This window comes from Balearica regulorum, chromosome Z (genome assembly GCF_011004875.1).
Source record: "Balearica regulorum gibbericeps isolate bBalReg1 chromosome Z, bBalReg1.pri, whole genome shotgun sequence".
Lineage (NCBI taxonomy): Eukaryota > Metazoa > Chordata > Aves > Gruiformes > Gruidae > Balearica > Balearica regulorum.
In genome coordinates, this window is record NC_046220.1 from 17,140,946 (window position 1) to 17,161,413 (window position 20,468).

The 20,468-nt window shown below is 42.1% G+C and overlaps 1 protein-coding gene across 1 annotated transcript in view; it reads right to left on the bottom strand.

Annotated features, from left to right (window-relative positions):
* Nucleotides 1-8,550: 8,550 nt before the first annotated feature.
* Nucleotides 8,551-20,468, bottom strand: part of MTAP (methylthioadenosine phosphorylase) — a 32,213-nt gene continuing 20,295 nt past the window's right edge. The window contains exons 5-8 of the mRNA XM_075740308.1: nucleotides 19,505-19,607; nucleotides 15,780-16,019; nucleotides 15,148-15,270; nucleotides 8,551-9,520 (exon numbers count right to left, since the gene is read on the bottom strand). Coding sequence (XP_075596423.1) covers nucleotides 9,482-9,520; nucleotides 15,148-15,270; nucleotides 15,780-16,019; nucleotides 19,505-19,607 — 505 coding nt within the window. The 3' untranslated portion in view covers nucleotides 8,551-9,481. The remainder of the gene's footprint in view (nucleotides 9,521-15,147; nucleotides 15,271-15,779; nucleotides 16,020-19,504; nucleotides 19,608-20,468) is intronic.

A 20,468-nucleotide genomic window follows, 5' to 3' on the forward strand; every position in this document is an offset into this window, starting at 1 on the left:
TTCCATATGTTCTTCATTCCATATGTTGCTAAATGTGAGGATTGAACATTGTACCCAAACTTTTTTTCTTTCTTTTTTTTTCTTTCTCTTTCTAAGGTGTACATAGAAACCACTGTATTTTTTAACTCAAATTGTTCCCCTAAGCAATGCCATTCAACACTGTGGACATTAAGATACCCTACAGATTCACATAATCCATTTCTTTTCTACAGATGTATAGAAGCACACAAGCTATTATGATTTATGAATGTACTTCATTTGAATATATTGTCCTGTTGTTGTTTTCAGTAAATGCTCAGGCAGTTCTGTTCACTGGTAGCAAGGCAAATTGTTCACCAAATGTCAAGCTAAATAATGTGCACAAGAAACCCGATGCCATGAGGAATGCCTGCCCTAGAGCAGGAAATTTGAAAATACTGAGAGGTGTATGCATCCAAAAATAACATCTTGCAAACAGACTAGTCCAGAAAGCTGGTTCACAAAAATTATATGCAGATGTTACTTTTGCATTTCTCAGACTCATGGAATCACATATACACAGATTGGTAGGGATTGGAAGGGACCTCTGGAGATCACCTAGTCCAACCTCCCTCTTAAAGCAGGATCACCTAGAGCAGGTTGCACAGGATTGTGTCCAGATGGGTTTTACATATCTCCAGAGAAGAAGAGTCCACAACCTCTCTGGGCAGCCTGTTCCAGTGCTCGGTCACCCTCACAGTGAAGAAGTCAAATGTCAGTCAACAAGTTTCATGTCAGTCAACAACAATTTCTGGAAAATCCCAGTCTACATAGCCATGGAAAAACCCCCATGATGTTAATTAAAAAATGGAGAATCTTCTGGATTCCACTCAGATTTATTCTGCATAAATTTTAAACATTCTGTTTTCTGGTATTGCTACTGAGACCATAAGGCATTTCTCTTGCTCTGCCCTGAGTAGAAGACTGAGTCAGAAGATTCATAGTGTCATTCATACCTGCCTAAGTTTTCTGGAAGCATGTTATTTATTCAGTGATAATCACAAGAACAATAATCTTATTTCTTACTGCTTGGTTTCATGAGAATAAAATTGAAATACAATAGAAAATACAGATATAGAGTTAAGTGGGGGCTTTCCTACCTACAGAATCTTTTTACTCTCTTTCAGTAAAAACACTAAACTCATGTTATATAGTTTAACAAAGATCAAGAGATCCAGATGGCCAGTTGCATGGTAGGAATTAGGCTATTGAACAATGACTTTATTGTTCATTTACAAGAATTAGCAGAAAACAGACAATCCAAAGTTTGATTTTTTCAGCCTAAAGTTTTTTCCATAGAAATAGGGCCAATTCCATAATTATTTCAAGACTGCTGAAAACTAAATTGCTTGTCTTTCGGAGTGCAGTTCTGGGGCAGCTGGCAGACTTAATTTTTCATAAGTGCTGTAAGGAAAAGCCCTTTCCTCCTGCCACCTGGCCATGCAGCCCCACTGTGCTGATGCCACATTGCACCCTTTCATGACCTGCTTTAACTTGCTAATATGGTGGGAGCTGTTCCATTTTGGGGAAGGGACTGCATCTGGGTTTTTTTGCTGGTTCTGTGAACCAATGAAACCTAAAGAGGAGTTTGATGTGCATCAGAGCCAGAACAAAAATAAGGAGCAGGGAGGCATAGAAGAGATGGGGAACAGCCGCCCCATCAGTACACAACATGCACTGTAAAGAGTTGAAAAATCCCACCAATACCTGTGAATAAATTTAGATGGGAATCTTTGTAATCTTCTAAATTCATGCAGGTGGGCCTGCTCTATGACACCCTGATGTTCAAACAGAAAGCATATTTCTCAGTATACCTAGTTATGCATGGCTTTGCACCACAAATTGCCTGAGCCAATTCATAGCAAAGGTGGTGGTGAACTTGACAATTATCTAAATAACCAATTGCAAACTGTTGAAAATAAGTGATTAAATGTTAATTTCAATTCTCTTGCACTGTCCTGCTTCAGTCAGTACTGCAATGACAGTGGGGAAAGGAAGCAGTCGTTAAAACAGTTAAGCCAGAGTTTCCGTCTTAGAGGGCTGATCCCGCCCAGTGCTGAGTATCTCCTGAATTAATTTCTCCCCTTACTGATACGCTGCTGGTTTTGATAAACAAGATACTCTCCTACTGGTTACAGTTCTGGGAAGCCCAACTGCTCTTGGGTCTGTTTTGAATACTAATATAAAAACTAAATTCTGATGTCACATGACACTTGTGTTGATGCTGAGAGATGCTTTGGATGTTGTTAGTATGAAACAGTGTGAAGTATTTGCTAAGTGAAAATGAGATATGAGTGGGCAATTTTACATTAGCAAGATAGATTAATGTTAGGCTGCACAGAAAGATTTAGAGAAAACAGAAAAGGGAGAAAAAGGTTAAATCTAATGGCCTGCCGCACAGTCTAGTTTGTAGCATATTTGAACCTGCAATATTGCATTGGCATCAGTACTTTACACTGTTAACACACATGCTGGAGGATGCTCTGAGCAAAGTAAGTGGAGATGTCTTCCAAGAGTAAAGGACTTTAAAAGCCTTGGATATCTGGGCTAAGCAAAATACAACATCCAATCAGTGAGAAGCAGGATAGGACACAGTAGCAACTCCAGTTAGAAAGAGCAAATATGATACAAGTAAGTGTGGGGTGCTGGCTTGGAATATAGTCAAGGGCTGTTTGGGTCTGAATGCTACTGAGTCCAGATCCAGAAGTCTCTTCAAGTCAAAGCAGATGGAGATCTGTTGCCTGTGACACATGTGCCAAGATGAAGCAGACCTAACGCATGCCACTGGAGGGACAGTTAGACAAAAGCTCCTGAGAGTGAGTGTATGTCTTCCTCTTGCATTTGTTATTTAGATGTTGAACTTCCCTTGCAGTGACACTTCTGCTTGTAGTCTGTGTGAATCTGGGCATTTCATGTAGTTCTAAACTCTGGCATTTCCTTCATAGCCCAGTGGAAAATTTTACAAGGAATTAGTTAGTTATTGATTCTGTATCTCCCAGTCCTTGGCTAATTCTGGCATGCCTCCTGCTTTGTGCTATTTACAATCACTCACTTTCATTCAGTCTCCCCTCTGTACACATGGGGAAAAAAATTAGGCTTTCAGCATTTATTTCTAATACACCCACTGTTTCCCAGCTGCATTTCTCTATTCCCCCAAGACAAATGCTGCATAGGAGCACAAGACTTCAGCACCTCCTGGTAGCTCTAAGGGTGATCCCTTTCCCTCAAAAGCCTTGAAAGCATTCAGGCCATACAAATCAATGAGTTACTTTAGGACAATTCCACTGGAGAATGAGAAGCAGGCTTGAAAAATGTAAGGTTAAATTTCATTAGCTAATACTTTATTAGGCTTTCCATGGTTCTAATCCATCTTGCATGAGACATGCAATTTACTCACAGAGAAGCTGCTTCATTTGCTTCAGTGGTCAGTATTTAGGTACCTGTGTTGAAGTAGTCAATGTTTAAATGAGGCTAAAACGTAATGGTTCAGGAAACATACACATAGCATCCTGAAAGGTCTTGCTGAAAGCTTTGTTAATTTTTATAAGAGACAGTATTTGGTATAAGAGATCTCAGTGTAAAACTCTAGCAGTAAGTGCAAAACAGGTTATGTTTAACATACAGAAGACATGAAGTTTCTGTAAGAACATCAATGACATCAGGGGATGGAGTGTACTCTCAGCAAATTCCCAGATCATACAGAACTGGGAGGAGCGGCCAACACACCAGAAGGCTGCGCTGCCATTCAGCGAGATCTGGACAGGCTGGAGAGTTGGGTGGAGAGGAACCATGTGAAATTCAGTAAGGGCAAGTGTAGGGTCCTGCACCTAGGGAAGAACAACTCCAGGTACCAGTACAGGTTAGGGCTTGACCTGGTGGGAAGCAGCACTGAGGAGAAGGACTTGGGAGTGCTGGTGGACAACAAGCTCTCCATGAGCCAGCAATGTGCCCTCGTGGCCAAGAAGGCCAATGGTATCCTGGGGTGCATTCAGAAGAGCATGGCCAGCAGGTCAAGGGAGGTTATCCTCCCCCTCTACTCTGCCCTGGTGAGGCCACCTCTGGAATCTTGTGTCCAGTTCTGGGCTCCCCAGTTCAAGAAAGACAGGGAACTACTGGAGAGAGTCCAGGGGAGGGCTACAAAGATGATGAGGGGACTGGAGCATCTCTCACATGAGGAAAGGCTGAGAGAGCTGGGTCTCTTTAGCCTGGAGAAGAGAAGACTGAGAGGGGATCTCATCAATGTTTATAAATATCTAAAGGGTGGATGTCTAGAGGAAGGGGCCAGACTCTTTAATGTGGTGCCCAGTGACAGGACAAGGGGCAATGGGCACAAACTGGAACACAGGAAGTTCCATCTGAACATGAGAAACAACTTCTTTACTCTGAGGGTGACCGAGCACTGGAACAGGTTGCCCAGAGAGGTTGTGGAGTCTCCTCTGGAGACATTCAAAACCTGCCTGGACACAGCCCTGTGCAGCGTGCTCTAGGTGATCCTGCTCTAGCAGGGGGGTTGGACTAGATGATCTCTAGAAGTCCCTTCAACCCCTGCCAATCTGTGAATCTGTGACTCTGTGAACCTTGAGAGGCATTTGTTTTGGAGTCAGATGTTTGAAAAGTGGGCGACAGCCACAATTTAACATCCTATATCCTGGTAAGCCATTTACGAGGCCAAGAGGTGATTTTCCAAGAACCTCAAGGTAGTAATTGTTAACACTGATTCTGATGTTATGATATAGGACCAGCATCAGTACTATGCAACAGAAGGCAGCACTCCAAATCTATCACAGCAAATGGACTGAATAATTGTTGTAAAAAATAAAATTGTCATGGACAGACAGTCAGAAGAGAGGTAAAGCTGATCAATGAAGTTCTCTGCATGTCATTGGCTCACTCTTGTCAAACCAGAGGCATTTTGAGTCTAAGAATGGCCACTGTTCTCTGCTAGAATGTTTTTTTTAGTAATGCAGTACATTAAATTTGTATCTTCTTGTTCTGTATCACACCTGCAGTACTTCCTACAATAAATTTAATACCTTTCTTAGGGCTGTTTAGAAAGACAATCGAAAGCCATTGTTTGGCCTATCTTTATATAATTAAACATTACGTATGGTTTTGTTGCCAGTTACCATCTTCATCCTGTAGTCTGCTGGATAAATATCTCCCAATACATTTCAAAGAGTATAAAATGCATGCTAAACTTTGCAAAAACACAGTACACACTACCACTATGTTACTGACTTTATATATATTCTGCATGAGATGCCTTCAGGTAACAAGCCTATGTTGACAAAGCAGATAGATAGGTATCATCACAGACTCATAGAATGGTTTGGGTTGGAAGGGACCTTAAAGACCATCTAGTTCCAACCCCCCTGCCATGGGCAGGGACACCCTCCACTAGACCATGTTGCCCAAAGCCCCATCCAGCCTGGCCCTGAACACTTCCAGGGAGGGGGCATCCACAACCTCTCTGGGCAACCTGTGCCAGTGCCTCACCACCCTCATATTAAAAAAATTACATCCAACCTAAATCTACTTTCAGTTTAAAATGGTTGCCCCTTGTCCTGTCACTATAGGCCCTGGTGAAAAGCCTCCCTCCAGCTTTCTTATAAGCCCCCTTCAAGTACTGAAAGTCCACAATAAGGTGCCCCTGGAGCCATGTCTTCTCCAGGCTGAACAATCCCAACTTGTTCAGTCTTCATAGGAGAGGTGCTCCAGCCCTCTGATCAGCTTTGTGGTCCTCCTCTGGACTCGCTCCAACAGCTCTATGTCCTTCTTATGTTGGGGACCTCAGGACTGGACGCAGTACTCCAGGTGGGGTCTCACAAGAGCGGAGTAGAGGGGCAGAATCACCTCCCTTGACCTGCTGGTCATGCTGGTTTTGATGGAGCCCAGGACATGGTTGGCTTTGTGGGTTGTGAGCTCACATTGTTGGCTCATGTCCAGCTTTTCATCCACCAACACCCCGAAGTCCTTCTCTTCAGGGCTGCTCTCAATCTTTTCATTCCCCAGCCTGTATTGATACTGGGGGTTGCCCCAACCCACATGGAGGTCCTTGCACTTGGCCTTGTTGAACTTCATGAGGTTCACACGGGCCCACTTCTTGAGCCTGCCAAAGTCCCTCTGGATGGCATCATATCCCTCAGGCATGTCAACTGTACCACTCAGCTTGGTACCATCTGCAAACTCAATCCCACTATCTTATGTCATTGATAAAGATGCACACAGTACTAGTCCCAGTACAGACCCTTGAGGGACACCACTTGTTACTGGTTTCCAGTTGGACGTTGAGCCATTGACCGTAAGTCCTTGGATGTGACCATCCAGCCAATTCCCTATCCTTACCTAGTGTTTCACATCTAGACTTAAAGAATTTGTAACAGAAATTTTAAGAAAAAATACTAACTATGGACGTGCTCTGTGTCATGCTGTTCTGTGACACTGTAAGTACTCCATATATAAAACAAGAAAAATAACACAATTATCTTTATATGTCATTCTGGAATATATATAAAAAGAAACCCAAGGGGGATTGAAAATGGAAACAACTTGCACGTGGAAAATAAGGAGGTGACTGGTGACAGCCAACACGGCTTCACTAAGGGCAAATCGTGCCTGACAAATTTGGTGGCCTTCTATGATGGGGTGACAGTGTTGGTGGATAAAGGAAGGGCAACTGACATCATCTACCTGGGCTTGTGCAAGGCATCTGACACTGTCCCACATGACATCCTTGTCTCTAAATTGGAGAGACATGAATTCGATAGATGGACCACTTGGTGGATAAGGAATTGGCTGGATGGTTGCACTCAAAGACTTGTGGTCAATGGCTCAACGTCCAAGTGGAGACCAGTGACGAGTGGTGTTCCTTAGGGGTTGGTACTGGGACCGGCAATGTTCAACATCTTTGTCGGTGACACGGACAGTGGGATCGAGTGCACCCTCAGCAAGTTTGCTGATGACACCAAGCTGCGTGGTGCGGTCGACACGCTGGAGGGAAGGGATGCCATCTAGAGGGACCTTGACAGGCTGGAGAGGTGGGCCTGTGCAAACTGCATGAAGTTCAACAAGGCCAAGTGCAAGGTCCTGCACGTGGGTCGGCGCAATCCCAAGCACAACTACAGGTTGGGTGGAGAATGGATTGAGAGCAGCCCTGAGGAGAAGGACTTGGGGGTGTGGATTTATAAGCTCAACATGAGTTGGCAGCATGTGCTTGCAGCCCAGAAAGCCAACCGAGTCCTGGGCTGCATCAAAACCAGTGTGACCAGCAGGTCGAGGGAGGTGATCTTGCCCCTCTACTTCGCTCTTGTGAGACCCCACCTGGACTACTGCATCCAGCTCTGGGGACCCCAGGACAGGAGAGACATGGAGCTGTTGGAGCGAGTCCAGAGGAGGGCCACGAAGCTGATCAGAGGGCTGGAGCACCTCTGCTATCAGGACAGGCTGAGAGAATTGGGGTTGTTCAGCCTGGAGAAAAGGCAGCTCCAGGGAGATCTAATTGCAGCCTTCCAGTACCTGGAGGGGCCTACAAGAAAGATGGTGAGGGACTGTTTATCAGGGAGTGGAGTGACAGGACAAGGGGTCATGGGTTTAAGCTGAAGGAGGGTTGATTTAGATTAGGTATTAGAAAGAAATTCTTTACCGTGAGGGTGGTGAGGCACTGGCACAGGTTGCCCAGAGAGGTTGTGGATGCCCCCTCCCTGGAAGTGTTCAAGGCCAGGTTGGATGAGGCTTTGGGCAACGTGGTCTAGTGGAGGGTGTCCCTGCCCATGGCAGGGGGGTTGGAACTAGATGATCTTTGAGGCCCCTTCCAACCCAAACCATTCTATGAGTCTATGATAACTTTCTCTTAGAACATCCAAATAGGAACTTTATGGCTCCTATCCATTTCACTAAAACTGTCTAGGGGGCAAAGATAACTATGAAAATAATTTTTAAGGCCAGTCATCTCATTTGGCTAGATACTAAAGGTAGTAAAAGGCATGTCAGATCTGTAGCCTTCTTCCTGTCAAGCTTCTAGCTCTGGCTCCTGCAATCTAAGTTCTTTAAAAAACCACCAGGAAATATGGAAAGGTGGTTAAGCTATTTTCCCCAGTACCTGAGAAGCACCTGTACTGGTTTTGCTAGGGAGAGCATGCCTAAGTCTAAAGGCTTTCACAGCAGGAGACTGGGTGTCTAACAAAACAAGACTAGCAAGCTAAAAAGTTTATGTACCTGCTTATTTAAATTTTCCTTTGGATTAATATCTTTTTTTTACACTACTGTGAGAATCCGTACCTTTCACGTTCCTGACCTTTCCCTTGTTTGGCTTGGATTGCACTTCTGTCTCAGCAATCCCCATTGTTTCACGCACTTAGAACCTTGAGTTCTAAGCAGCACAGTATCTTCCAGAAGCACTCTTTCTCATAGTGGCGTTTACAAGGTATCACCACCAACCTGTTCCACGAATGGCAAAAGCCATTGTCAGACAAACACAATTCACTCTCTAATGACTAGAAGTAAATAAAAAAAACCCAAACAATTTCCACACAGTTTGGAGAAGCAGAGGCTTCATTTGTTTTATTTACTAGGCAAGAAGCAGCAGATTATTTTATTGAAGTAAAATTCTATAAAAAAAAGAAATGCATACATTCAAAGCACTCAAGCACATCCATCACCTAAAGCAGAAACTAACACCAGAGTTGTTCAGATCAATGAAGCAGCAAAAGGCCAGCACAGTGTTCAGGACACTGGCAGCAAAGTACTTTTCTGTACAGTTCTGTAAGTCATATAAGAACATCTTCAGGTACCAATCTGACTTAGGCAGTACCTTTTTTTTTTTTTAAATGAGAACATTCATTGATTACACAACTGCTGCTGTGAAAGAACCACCACAATTATTAAACCTTGTCTTCTAGCACACAAATGAACACCACTGCTTTAAAAAAAATCACTGAAATAAAAAATATGGATAATGTATAAAAATAGTATAATTTTTATTTTGAAATACCAGTTTTTCTGCTATGTTTCTGAAGTTAACTGTAACCATTTGCCTTGTCAAAGGAAACGATGGGAGGCAGAAATAGCAAAGCAAATAGCGTATCTGTGAATACGCTTCCTCAGATCTTATTTTTACGAAACTGCAACAGCATATTACCTAGACTTTCCTTTCTTCCACCAAATAAAAGGTATTGCTGAATAGAGGATGACAACTCATTACTTTTTTCTTTGACCACTGTCTGATTCAGCTTGACAGTAAAGCTATTCCAAGTTTAAAACATACTCAAAATCTAATTTTAGCCATCTTATACATTATCAAGCATGATGAAGATTATATAAAAGTTGTCTTATACATTATCATCGGTCAACGTTTATTCCATTCTTTTATGCTTTAACAATTTTTGAAGATATTGTAACCTCTGGAAGTTCGAAAGTGACCCACTCTTCCTTGTGAGCACCCAAACTTCAAGCTGCATCCAGGTTGTTACTGCTTTGGCAGGATTACCGAACACTGCACTGTTGTCTGAAATACAAAGTCAAAGTAGATGAATGGTTCCTCTGCCAGCGCAGAGCACAATTACTTTTCAATGTAAAGGCAGACTATATAGCTTCCATTTGGATTACAGGCAGATGTTAACTCTTTCCATGTGCATAGTATCTCCAACCTCCTCCAACACGACAAAAGTTAAAAGAATTACAGGGAAGGCATAACCCACAACAGTTTAACAACTTGTATTTACAGATTTTTAAACCTATATAATAGGCTTACTGGTGTTGAGAACAACAATCTCTATCGGCTTTGCATGGCAAGGTTTTGGTAGTGGGGGGGGCTACAGAGGTGACTTCTGTGAGAAGCTGCTAGAAGCTTCCCGTGTGTGACAGAGCCAATGCCAGCCAGCTCCAAGATGGACCCACCACTGGCCAGGGCTGAGCCCATCAGCGATGGTGGTAGTGCCTCTGGGATAACAGAGTTAAGGGAAAAAATTGCTGCGCAACAGCAGCCAGAAGAGAGGAGAAGATGTGAGAGAAACAGCCCTGCAGACACCAAGGTCAGTGCAGAAGGAGGGGGAGGAGGTGCTCCAGGCACCAGAGCAGAGATTCCCCTGCAGCCCCTGGAGAAGGGCATGGTGAGGCAGGCTGTCCTCCTGCAGCCCATGGAGGTCCATGGTGGAGCAGATATCCACCTGCAGCCCGTGGAGGACCCCACGCTGGAACAGGTGGATGCCCAAAGGAGACTGACCCCACGGGAAGCCCATGCTGGAGCAGGCTCCTGGCAGGACCTGTGGCCCCGTGGAGAGAGGAGCCCACACCAGAGCAGGTTTGCTGGCAGGACTTGTGACCCCGTGGGGGACCCATGCTGGAGCAGTTCGTGAAGAACTGCAGCCCGTGGGAAGGACTCATGTTGGAGAAGTTGGTGGAGGACCGTCTCCCGTGGGAGGGCCCCCAGGCTGGAGCAGGGGCAGAGTGTGAGGAGTCCTCCCCCTGAGGAGGAAGGAGCGGCAGAGACACCGTGTGAGGAACTGACCACAACCCCCATTCCCCATCCCCCTGTGCTGCTGGCAGAGGTAGAGAAAATTGTGAGTGAAGTTCAGCCCAGGAAGAAGGGAGGGGTGGATGGAAGGGGTTTTAAAGATTCGGTTTTCTCTCTCATTACTCTGATTTGATTGGTAATAAATTAAATTAATTTCCCCAAGTTGCGTCTGTTTTGCCCGTGATGGTAATTGGTAAGTGATCTCTCCCTGTCCTTATCTCGACCCAGGAGCCTTTGGTTGTATCTTCTCTCGCCTGTCCAGCTGAGGAGGGCAGTGATAGAGCAGCTTTGGGGGTCAACCCACCACACAATCATACTGCAGAAACACTGAATTAAGGACTTTAGGCTCACGAATGAAAAATTGTGCAGCTTGCTTTTTAAGGCTAGCATACTGGCTTACATGCATCATATTCATAGAAAGCTCTTCACACATATAATCAGAATGCTCTGAAAATGAAGTTCCTTTAAAAAAAAAAAGCTGATTTCTAATGTTTCTTCATCAGTTTTGTAGAAGAGCTATCAAGAATAGAAACCTTTCTCTAAAGGTGCACTGATTGGGAGTGAATGAAGTACTCATGCTCTGCAGGGACAGGCAACTTTGACATCAGCAGCAGTCAAGGGTGGGACCTGAAAAACACTTCAATCTCAGCTTTCTGGAGAGGTCCTTAGCTTGCAAGGACCACAGTATGTAGACCAATCCAAGCTGAAGTGAAGCCTTGACGAATTTTCCTCCTCCACTCTATTCACCTGAGCCAATTCACTCTAGTCACATAAGTACATTCACTGATTTCATTGAAATATTTTTTGAGGAAGAAAATTACTCAAGAATATTTACAAGATCAGAGCTCTACATACAGAAATTATGAATGTTGGTTTCAGTTTGTAATAGGCTAGAAAAAATGACTGAAAAATGTTAACCTTTATGCCCTTCAACTTGTTAGCTACCAAACATATTAAAGTTTAAGTATGCCAATGAAGTGTGTTGAAACACATCTACAATTACCCAATCTAAACTATCCCACAGTATTCACTTACGACAGCTGAACTCCAGCATCTTTACTCTGCTACTTGCATTCCTTGCTCCCCACAGGATGTTGAATGTCAGTATTTCATGAACATTACAGCAACAACTGTCAGTGATTATCACCTCACCAAACAACTCTTTTCAGGGAACAGAAGATTCAGCTATACATCACCCATGGTTGACCTATCCTACCCAGAAACTTCCCTGACACCAGCCAGAAATCATTTGGACCACTGTGACCAATAGCATCATCTACGTTTCCTGATCCATGACATAAATACAATGTGGTCACACCGTGTTCTGAAAGAGTAAATACTTTCTACCCTGGCCATGCCTCAAAATGGCAGGCTGTAGGAAGATGCTGTGCCTGCAGAAAAGTTTGCTCCAAACCTTTTTTTGAAGCTCATGTAACCTGAGCCTGGAAAAGGATCTCTTAACAGCAACAGAGCCAGGAAATACTGGCCTAAAGACATCTTAGGCAGTTAATAAAAATAGTAACTTTCAAGCTACACTTAAACTCACCGGCATACCACAGATGAAAAGACACATGAAAAGGATTGGATGGCAGGCAACCTATCCTTCAGCAGAAAAACAGCTCCTGGACACTTCTGCTTCAACACTCCAGGGTTTCCTGAAGACTACTGTGAGATTCAGATGTGACACCACCACACGTGTGTGTGTGTGGATGGGATGTATACCTCTATGGAAGGAGACATAAATGCAGCTGGGCAAAGAGACTGGCAGCATATTTTCTCCTGCCTGGTGAAGTTCCTCCAGTCACAGCAGCCAGATTATCACTGGGAAAAGTTGTATCCATGTAGAGCTTTAGGGTTTTCACATGCTTCTTCAAACACTAGAAACAGACACTGGCAGGTGCCCATTTGGGATGCCCGCCTGAGGCTTGGGTGTACGCTGGCATGGCTTTACATCCTCACTGATCACAGAGTACCAGCTGAGGGCTTGCTCAGCTCCCTCATTGTCTGCATTCCTTACCACACTACCACAGAGTATGCCAGAGGCACTGCCTTGGAGCTCTCGGAAAAGGTGCCTCTGAAAAAGATCAGTTCAAAACCCCTCATCATCTGACCTTCAAAATTCCCAGAGTAAAATATACAGAAGAACACTTCACATCTGCAAAGAGGACAGTTTTTTAAAACTCTTTATGGTTCAACTACACACTTGTGCAGAGGCACATATACACATCTCTCTACTGTACTGTGTAATTGCCTCTCTCCTTATTCACTAACACAGAAGCCTAGGACCAATCCTTCATCTACTTTACCACCATGTAATGCCTCAAACTGAAAGATTTTTAGCCTTTCTTGCCCTTCCTAAGTAAAATCAGAGGAAGCCTCCAAAGCCTCAGACTTTCCTGTCATCTTCCCAGAGTACTTGGTTGTGTTAAATCAGAAACAATTGTAACTCCTACTCTCCTGACATCAAATTTCAAGCCCCGCTGCCCATACCTAGTTCCTGTTTCCAGTTCTTCTAATACCTTCAGATCAACAACCTTTCTCAGTATACTATCACTCAAGCCAAGCCAAACTAAAACTATCTCAATATTCATCACTGATAACAGGCAGTAGTAGATGCTTAAGAGAAAGAGTGTAAGAAGTGGTCATTCTACATTAGAATGGAGTGACCTCTGGTGCATCGTATTTTCTTCTTTCAGCAAATACTAGTTCAGGAACTGAGCTGGAGGAAGCACTTGAATTGGTGTTTTAAACAGCTGACAAGGAACCGAAAGAAGAGTTAGCATTCATCAAAGGCAAATCTTGCAAACTCAGTGCCAGCTCTTTCCAGTCACCTGCTCTTTCACTCCTGATGAAGAATCAAGACAACGATGCAAGGGAAAGCAACAGAACACTGTTACTGAAGTACACCTGCCAGAATTGCAAGCAGATCCCTCAGTACCTAAGCAGCGTTATACGCTTGGGAAATTTCCTTGCATGCCAGCATGACCAAAGTAGTTATCTAGCACATTCTTTAGATTATTTGTTCAAACTCTGAGCTTTTTTGCATAGCCAGGCATCTATATTAAACAAAAAGTGTGGACCAGTCCTCTGAAAATGTTTTCTGTGGATTAGAGGGGAGAAGGAATACTGATTGTGTTGTCTCCCTTACCCATCCATTACACAACTTTTAAGGACTGCAAAGGGGAAAGGGAAAAGTCAGTTACTTCTCACAAATGTACAGAGGGGACATTAAATTAGCTGTTTCAGATAACTGGCTGAGGAAGAGTCATAAACATAATCCAAGGCCTCTTAATAAAAGGTAGGTTTTCTAGTGAAGGACCAGCAAAAGACTAATTTCAAAGATTTGGGTTGCACCTCCATGAACCTGATCAGGTCAAGCATGCTGAAAAGTGTCTGGGGTGAATTTTCCTTAATGTGTCTTTCCTTTAGGACACTGACTAAACTAGAGATGAGAGTAACTGACAACAGAATCGTATTGGAAACAAAACTGAAAATGTGATCCCAGTCAGAAGACATGGAAGATTTTTACAGCACATACAGTTCTGTTGATAGCTGAATTCCAGGGACACACTTTCAAATATATGAAAACATGACTTATGCCTGTGTTCATCTTTCTTACCCATTCAAACTTTAGTCAACACAGTGATTTTCAGAAAAGAGAAAGAAAGAACCTAAGAGAGGAGAGAGTTATCAGAGACTCAACTCTCTCAAAAGTTTCCTCAACAGGCTTCCTCCTTTTCAGACTGCTGCTGCTTCCACTAACAAAGATCCTTGTGGTTCATTTCTGTCTGCTCTTTGTCTTTCACATTCCAATTCTTTTTCCCTGTCTCCCACACCACCTCAATGTAACCCTCAGTTACTCTCATGCTTCACACTCTTGTACTCTTGGAATTGGCTATTTGTTTCAAAAAGCTTGTCGAGAAGTTCGATAGATATCCAAACTATTTTAATATTGTTATTTCCCTCTATGCTATAGCCAGAAAAGAATCTCAAGCAGGCATGTGAAATAGAGATGATGTAAAACATGTAAATAAACTCTTGTCTAAGAAGAATTCTGCCTAAAAATTTCCTCACCAATATATTTTGAAATGTTTTTCTTTTCCATTTTATTTCCCCATGCACTGTGGATCTGAAACCTGTGGGAAAACCCAGTTCTAATAATTTCAAACTGGTTATTACCCATATCTTGCAACAGACTCCTCTCCCTCTACATATTAAAGAACACAACCTGGTTTTTGATGGTTCAGTCTTCTCCACTTGGGTCTCCATTGTTCTAAGCCAAAGCTGTGTCGAGCTACAGGTTTTGCATTTGGATATTCACATAGATTTGTATCTTACCTGTGTTATGAAGGATAACACTTCATCAACCATATGTAGAAGTCCTTAATTTTTTTACCTTTTGTAACACTTACTGTAAAACTGAAGCTAGATCTTTGCAATAAAGCTTGTGAGAGTCTTAATGAATTTGTTTGCCCATCCTGAATGGATTTGTTTGTTGAAGCATCTACTCTAAGAAGTTATTATGATTTAAGCAGAAACATCTTGGAACATATACCTATATTATGCTTATATATGCATACACTGTCCCCAGTACTTATCAGCCTCATGTGTGTACTTACTTTCAGGGTGTGCAGGGTGTCGGTCCATTCCATGGAAGCTATCTGAGGTATAGCAGTAAGGAGTATGCTAGTAGCCTTATTTGCATTCCCTTTCAGCGTCTTTAAAACTTTATCCACTGAAACCTAGAAATACAATAAAACTGAGTGGTGTCTCTCAATTTTGATGGCACATATTTTACATACTCAAATTCATTTAACTCATCCATCTCTAAGTGAAAAGGTGAAACCTTAAAATACCACAATCATTTTAGTCAGTGAAAACGTCTTTCCTCTGTGGGAGTATGTTTGCTTGTATGTTACACAAACAGGAGACCTAAAAAAGATACATTATTTTGCACAGAGCTACAAAAGAAAAAACACCAGACCAATTATGGGATGACAAGCTCATACACCCCCCCCCCCCCCCCCAGATTCAGACAAGCAAGGACAAAAGATTTGTGAGGCAAGTTTATGAAAATGAATGAGGTAGCAACAATTGATTCTGTTCTTACTTTCACAATTGTTCATCCAGAATAACTCAGTGATACTGATGTAAGAATAGATTTAGTTCAATATGCGATCTCTTATCAAAACCTACAGGTTCTCATCCAGATCCCTCAGGACAAGACCCAGATGAAAAAAGTTTCACTCACCGCTTCTTCATGTTCCTTCCAGCAGTCATAATCGGTTGCCATGGCAATACTAGCATAACTCATTCCAGCTTCTTTTGCAAGAATCACTTCAGGCACTGTGGTCATGTTGATAACATCAGCTCCCCAGCTGCGAAACATCAAGCTTTCTGCTCGAGAACTGAAACGTGGGCCTTCGATTGTGATCATTGTCCCCTTGGAATGGCACTGAAGCCCAAGCTTCTTGGCAGTCTCAATAAGAACCTGCAAAACATGCCAATATCAGGAAAAGGAAATAGTTTTCCTGGTGCACTACTTTTGCATCCCATCACAAAACTTACTTACAAAAGAAATTACCTTTATACAAAGCAGTCAAGCTTCATAATGGCTACAGCTATTCAAAACCACAGGTCAGTTTCAGTTTCCTTATCCAGCAAGAGAAATTAATAGTCCTACTAGCAGGAATGATCTTGAACTCATCCGATTTTGTTCGTATCAGTTGGATTACTGTTTTCAATGCAGACCAAGAAGATTGGAAACAAACATTTTTGCATGGTATTTAGGCTGTGCTTACACTGAGAACAGAATGGTGAAATTGCTTCACTGAGCACTACATCACCACATGGTGGAGTCAAGCTGGTGACAACAGTAATAGGAAATTTATTTTTGAAAGTAAAACTTTACAAGCGTATACTTCAATGAGTACCCTGGGAATCCATAGAGAAATTATCACCAAATTTTCCCATGCCAGTGACTGAGCTGTACACTTTACATATACCATGTACTTCACATTAGTCTTTATAGTTCCAATTAGGACCTTGTATATGGTAGAACCATCATGACTTTCTTGCTAAATGGCCCGGCTAGCTACAGTTGATACAGTAGGAATAAGAGTGTATCAGCAAGTGTAAATGGGACTAGGACACCTTTAACTGTCCTGAGTAGGAAGGTAAAAGTAACTATGATGACATCTGTTTAAAATGACCATCAATGGAAAAGAAAAGCTTGAAAAGAAGTATAAAAGGAGCATGAAAAATTGTGACAGGACAGAAGAGACCTTCATAACACAGCAGCAGTGAAAACCTAGTCTGACACCACTAGAAGCTGCCTTGTCAGCATCATGACCTTCACACAAGCCAGGTGGAACAGCCTTCCTCCAAAATGCTGTGAGAAGCCTGCACTCCAGTTGGTCGACCCGCCATACATGGGTGCAACAAGCAGCGATACCTTGAGCATGCTGTGTGACCTTGTGGGGCGCCTCCTCACTGGCATGTGCATCAGCAGATTGTGTGGAGCAGCACAAGTACACATAAAGCTGGAGCACCCACATCTCTCACTGCAGATGCGCATAAACAGGTAAACCTGTACTTGCAGAAGAGGGTGGGTGTGGATGTAACCCACATGTGCTGGGGAAGGGTGTTCGAGCATGCCACTGTGTGAATATGCATCTAAGGGTTATGCAGAGCTTCTAGGGATTAGCCACAGAAGGACACTTAGAAATCTGTAGATGTTTATTAACATGCTGTAAGTTAATCTATTGTTAATCATGACTAATATTTTGGTTTATTGCTGATATTCATTCTGAATGTATGATTCACTGATTGCCAGTTAATTACATATTGTTAATAAATCAATGGACAACTTCAATTGTGATGACTTAAACCACAGTTGAGCGGTACTTCCTCGAAACTGTTTTCAAAGTTCCAACTCCCTACAGGATGCTGCAGTGAGCCCCAGCTTCTGAAAGTGCTTATAACCAAGGCACTCTATGTTATTAAAAAATTTGCAGTCAGAAAAAAGATAAGCTCCTTTCAGATTCTCATTTAATTTACAGTGCATAAACCAAATACAACAGAGTATTTTCATATATTTGCACAAATGCAATTTAATATAGTTTTCAGTTTTTTTCATGCAAAATGCCTTAAATTGTCTATTACATTAATAATTTTGGCTTTATTCTTATTGCATTTATCTATGAAATTCCCTTGAATTAGGATAAACTGGGCTGAAATTATCCCAACAATTCAACAATTTTCAGTGATAGTTCCAGGAAAAAGTTTAAGTCACTTATCTGGCATTTTCAAATGGTGTGAAAGTATCCCTTTTCAGCCTCACTAAGAGCTCAAAACCACATGTTCTTTAAAACATCTGTTAGGCTGATTAGAACACATAGGCTAATGAGATAGTGATCACATGTGAGACTGGGAAGTACCTAAATGTTTTTTCTCTGTTTTAAAAGGAGCATGTCTCTGTTGGATTTTCAAAAAATGTAATATCCAAAGAACACTGTCTCTAGGTACTTAACAACTGAATGAAAACTAGCCTTGGCCTATGTTTCTTGCAACCTCAGGAAATGGCTTATGTGTATCTACTTACCTTTTGTAAAAAATGAGAAAGATACACAGCGTGAAGTACTGCTAATCACTTCAGTAATAAATCCATTTTTAATCCATTTCAGAAAGTATACAGTTAGCTCTCAATATACTCCTTGCATCTGTTGTGACATGACATCATACTCAAAGTCACTAAGCAACTATATGCCAACTAATCTTTGGCAAGAGCATGTGGCTAGGCTAGGCAGAATTCGCTGCTCAATGGAAGAAGGGCAAAAGCATGCACATGTATAATACACAGTGGTTTGTTCCCTTGTGAGATTTAAAATGTCTTTACTTCATTGCAAAACTTCATTCCCAGCATTGCTCCACTAAGAGTGCTGTGGACCTGCTGGTGGACATCTTGAAACCACACTGTGTCTAGCCAGCTAACAAAAATAGCCTCTAATGACACTGGAGTGAATTGGTGACAAGTGCAGAACAGCTCAGTAGTACAAATGTTTGTACATGCGCTGCCTACAGATTGGGCCACCTGCTTCACAATTCAGCTTGGTCCTGCTCAGTGTAGTAACTGACTGCACAGAAAGCAAGCCGCTTAGATGAATATGACTGATTCCGTACACATTCCTGTGCCCGTGGAGAACGTATCTCCTTGCAGCTTCTGATCAGAGCATTCCACAACAGCACAAAATAAGCAGCTCAGTCTTCACCTTCCCTTTTCCTCAGATCTAAGAATACACTAAGGTGGCACATTTAGTCACAGATAGCTTATAAAGGTGCTGAAAACCAGAGCAGTGTTTCACATTGCTTAGTCAAAGTGGTTTTGAAGCCTGAAAATCCTGAAGTGACAAAACAAAGAACAACAGTTAAGAATAAAAGGCTACTGTAATTTGGCTTGTTTCTACATTTAACATGCTTTAAGCTAAGTGTAGACTCTCCATCACTACCCACTGCTACAATGCACCAAAGCATAAATGCAATATTGTAATTTCTGTGAATGCCAAGTACTATTTATTTAATTCTTTATATTAAGTATGTAGAGTGCTTCTACCATAGATGCAGTTTTATTCAGAACAAAAAGGAACTAATTCCTGGTTCTATCTTTCTGCTTTGTCCACTCTGTTGCTCTCCTGGCTTGTTACCTGATAAATAAAGGTATTTTGTCCTGTTATTAAGACCCCAGGGAAATCTAGGTTGCCAACTGACATCTTCTGCATACCTCCCTTAGGAAGATAGCGCCTATAGACACAAGATATTTTATTTCCCATGCCTTCCAAATGTTATGACATATCTGAGAAACAGGAATAAAGAGGTGTAGATTGCCTCTGTATTCCAAGAGTTCATAATTAGACTACTATATCATGAATAAGTGCCATAAAAATAACATTTCTAAATACTATTACAAAATTCACTAACCTCTCTGGTTTTGGTGCAGAACGGCTCTGCCATTGGAATGTGACATACTCCTGAAAGACTGGAATGTTGCCCATCATATAAAGTACAATGTCTTTTAGTTGTCCTAGAAAAGCAGAAAACATGACAGAAAGAAGAACAGGGAGAAAACAGAAAACAAGAAATTGACACAAATCCAAAAATACAGCATTCCTGGGAGGGAACAAAGATATCAGCATGGTATTAATGACCACCTGTTTTGCCTCTGTAAAAACCTTTCAGAATTGAGCTCAAGAGTATAAAACTGTTACTCCAGTAGTGCACTGCCAATTAACTGGATAAAATCTATTGTTAACAAGACACTGAAATGCTGATTTATTCACACACAAATGACACAAACAGCCACATTATGCTGCGATTCTACTCAAAAGAAATCAGCTAAATTTAATAGTCAGGAAAGAAATCTCAGAAAAAAAGAACACAATAAGCTTTCAGGAAGGAAAGGAATCGAGTCTGAATTACCACAAAGCTAGTCAAAATAGAGCTTGTTGATATCATTGCATTGCTACATTGAAAGGATGGGAATTTATAGGAACAGTTTCCTGAACAAGAGAGGTGTGAGTTCAACCAGAACAGGATGTCTTCGTATTCTCAGAAAGATTACACACATGCATTGGCAGCTTGCAAGTAGAAGAATGCTTTTTCTCCCTTCTTTCAATTGAGAAACTGTTTCCTTGCATGGAAATGGTCAAACATGCTGCAGAAATTACCATTCAGCATGTCACTTTGGAACTGCTACCCACTATCACTCTACCTTCAAATGCACTGCCTCAAGCTAATTCAGCCAATCGGATGGCAAAGCCCCTCTGGAACAAAACTGAGACATTCACTTCTTCCTCCCAATGTGTCACATATTGTACTTCATAGGAGAAAAGTAAGGCAACAGCCAAATTCAATCTGCAGTTAAAATACAAAACTTCTGTTGGTA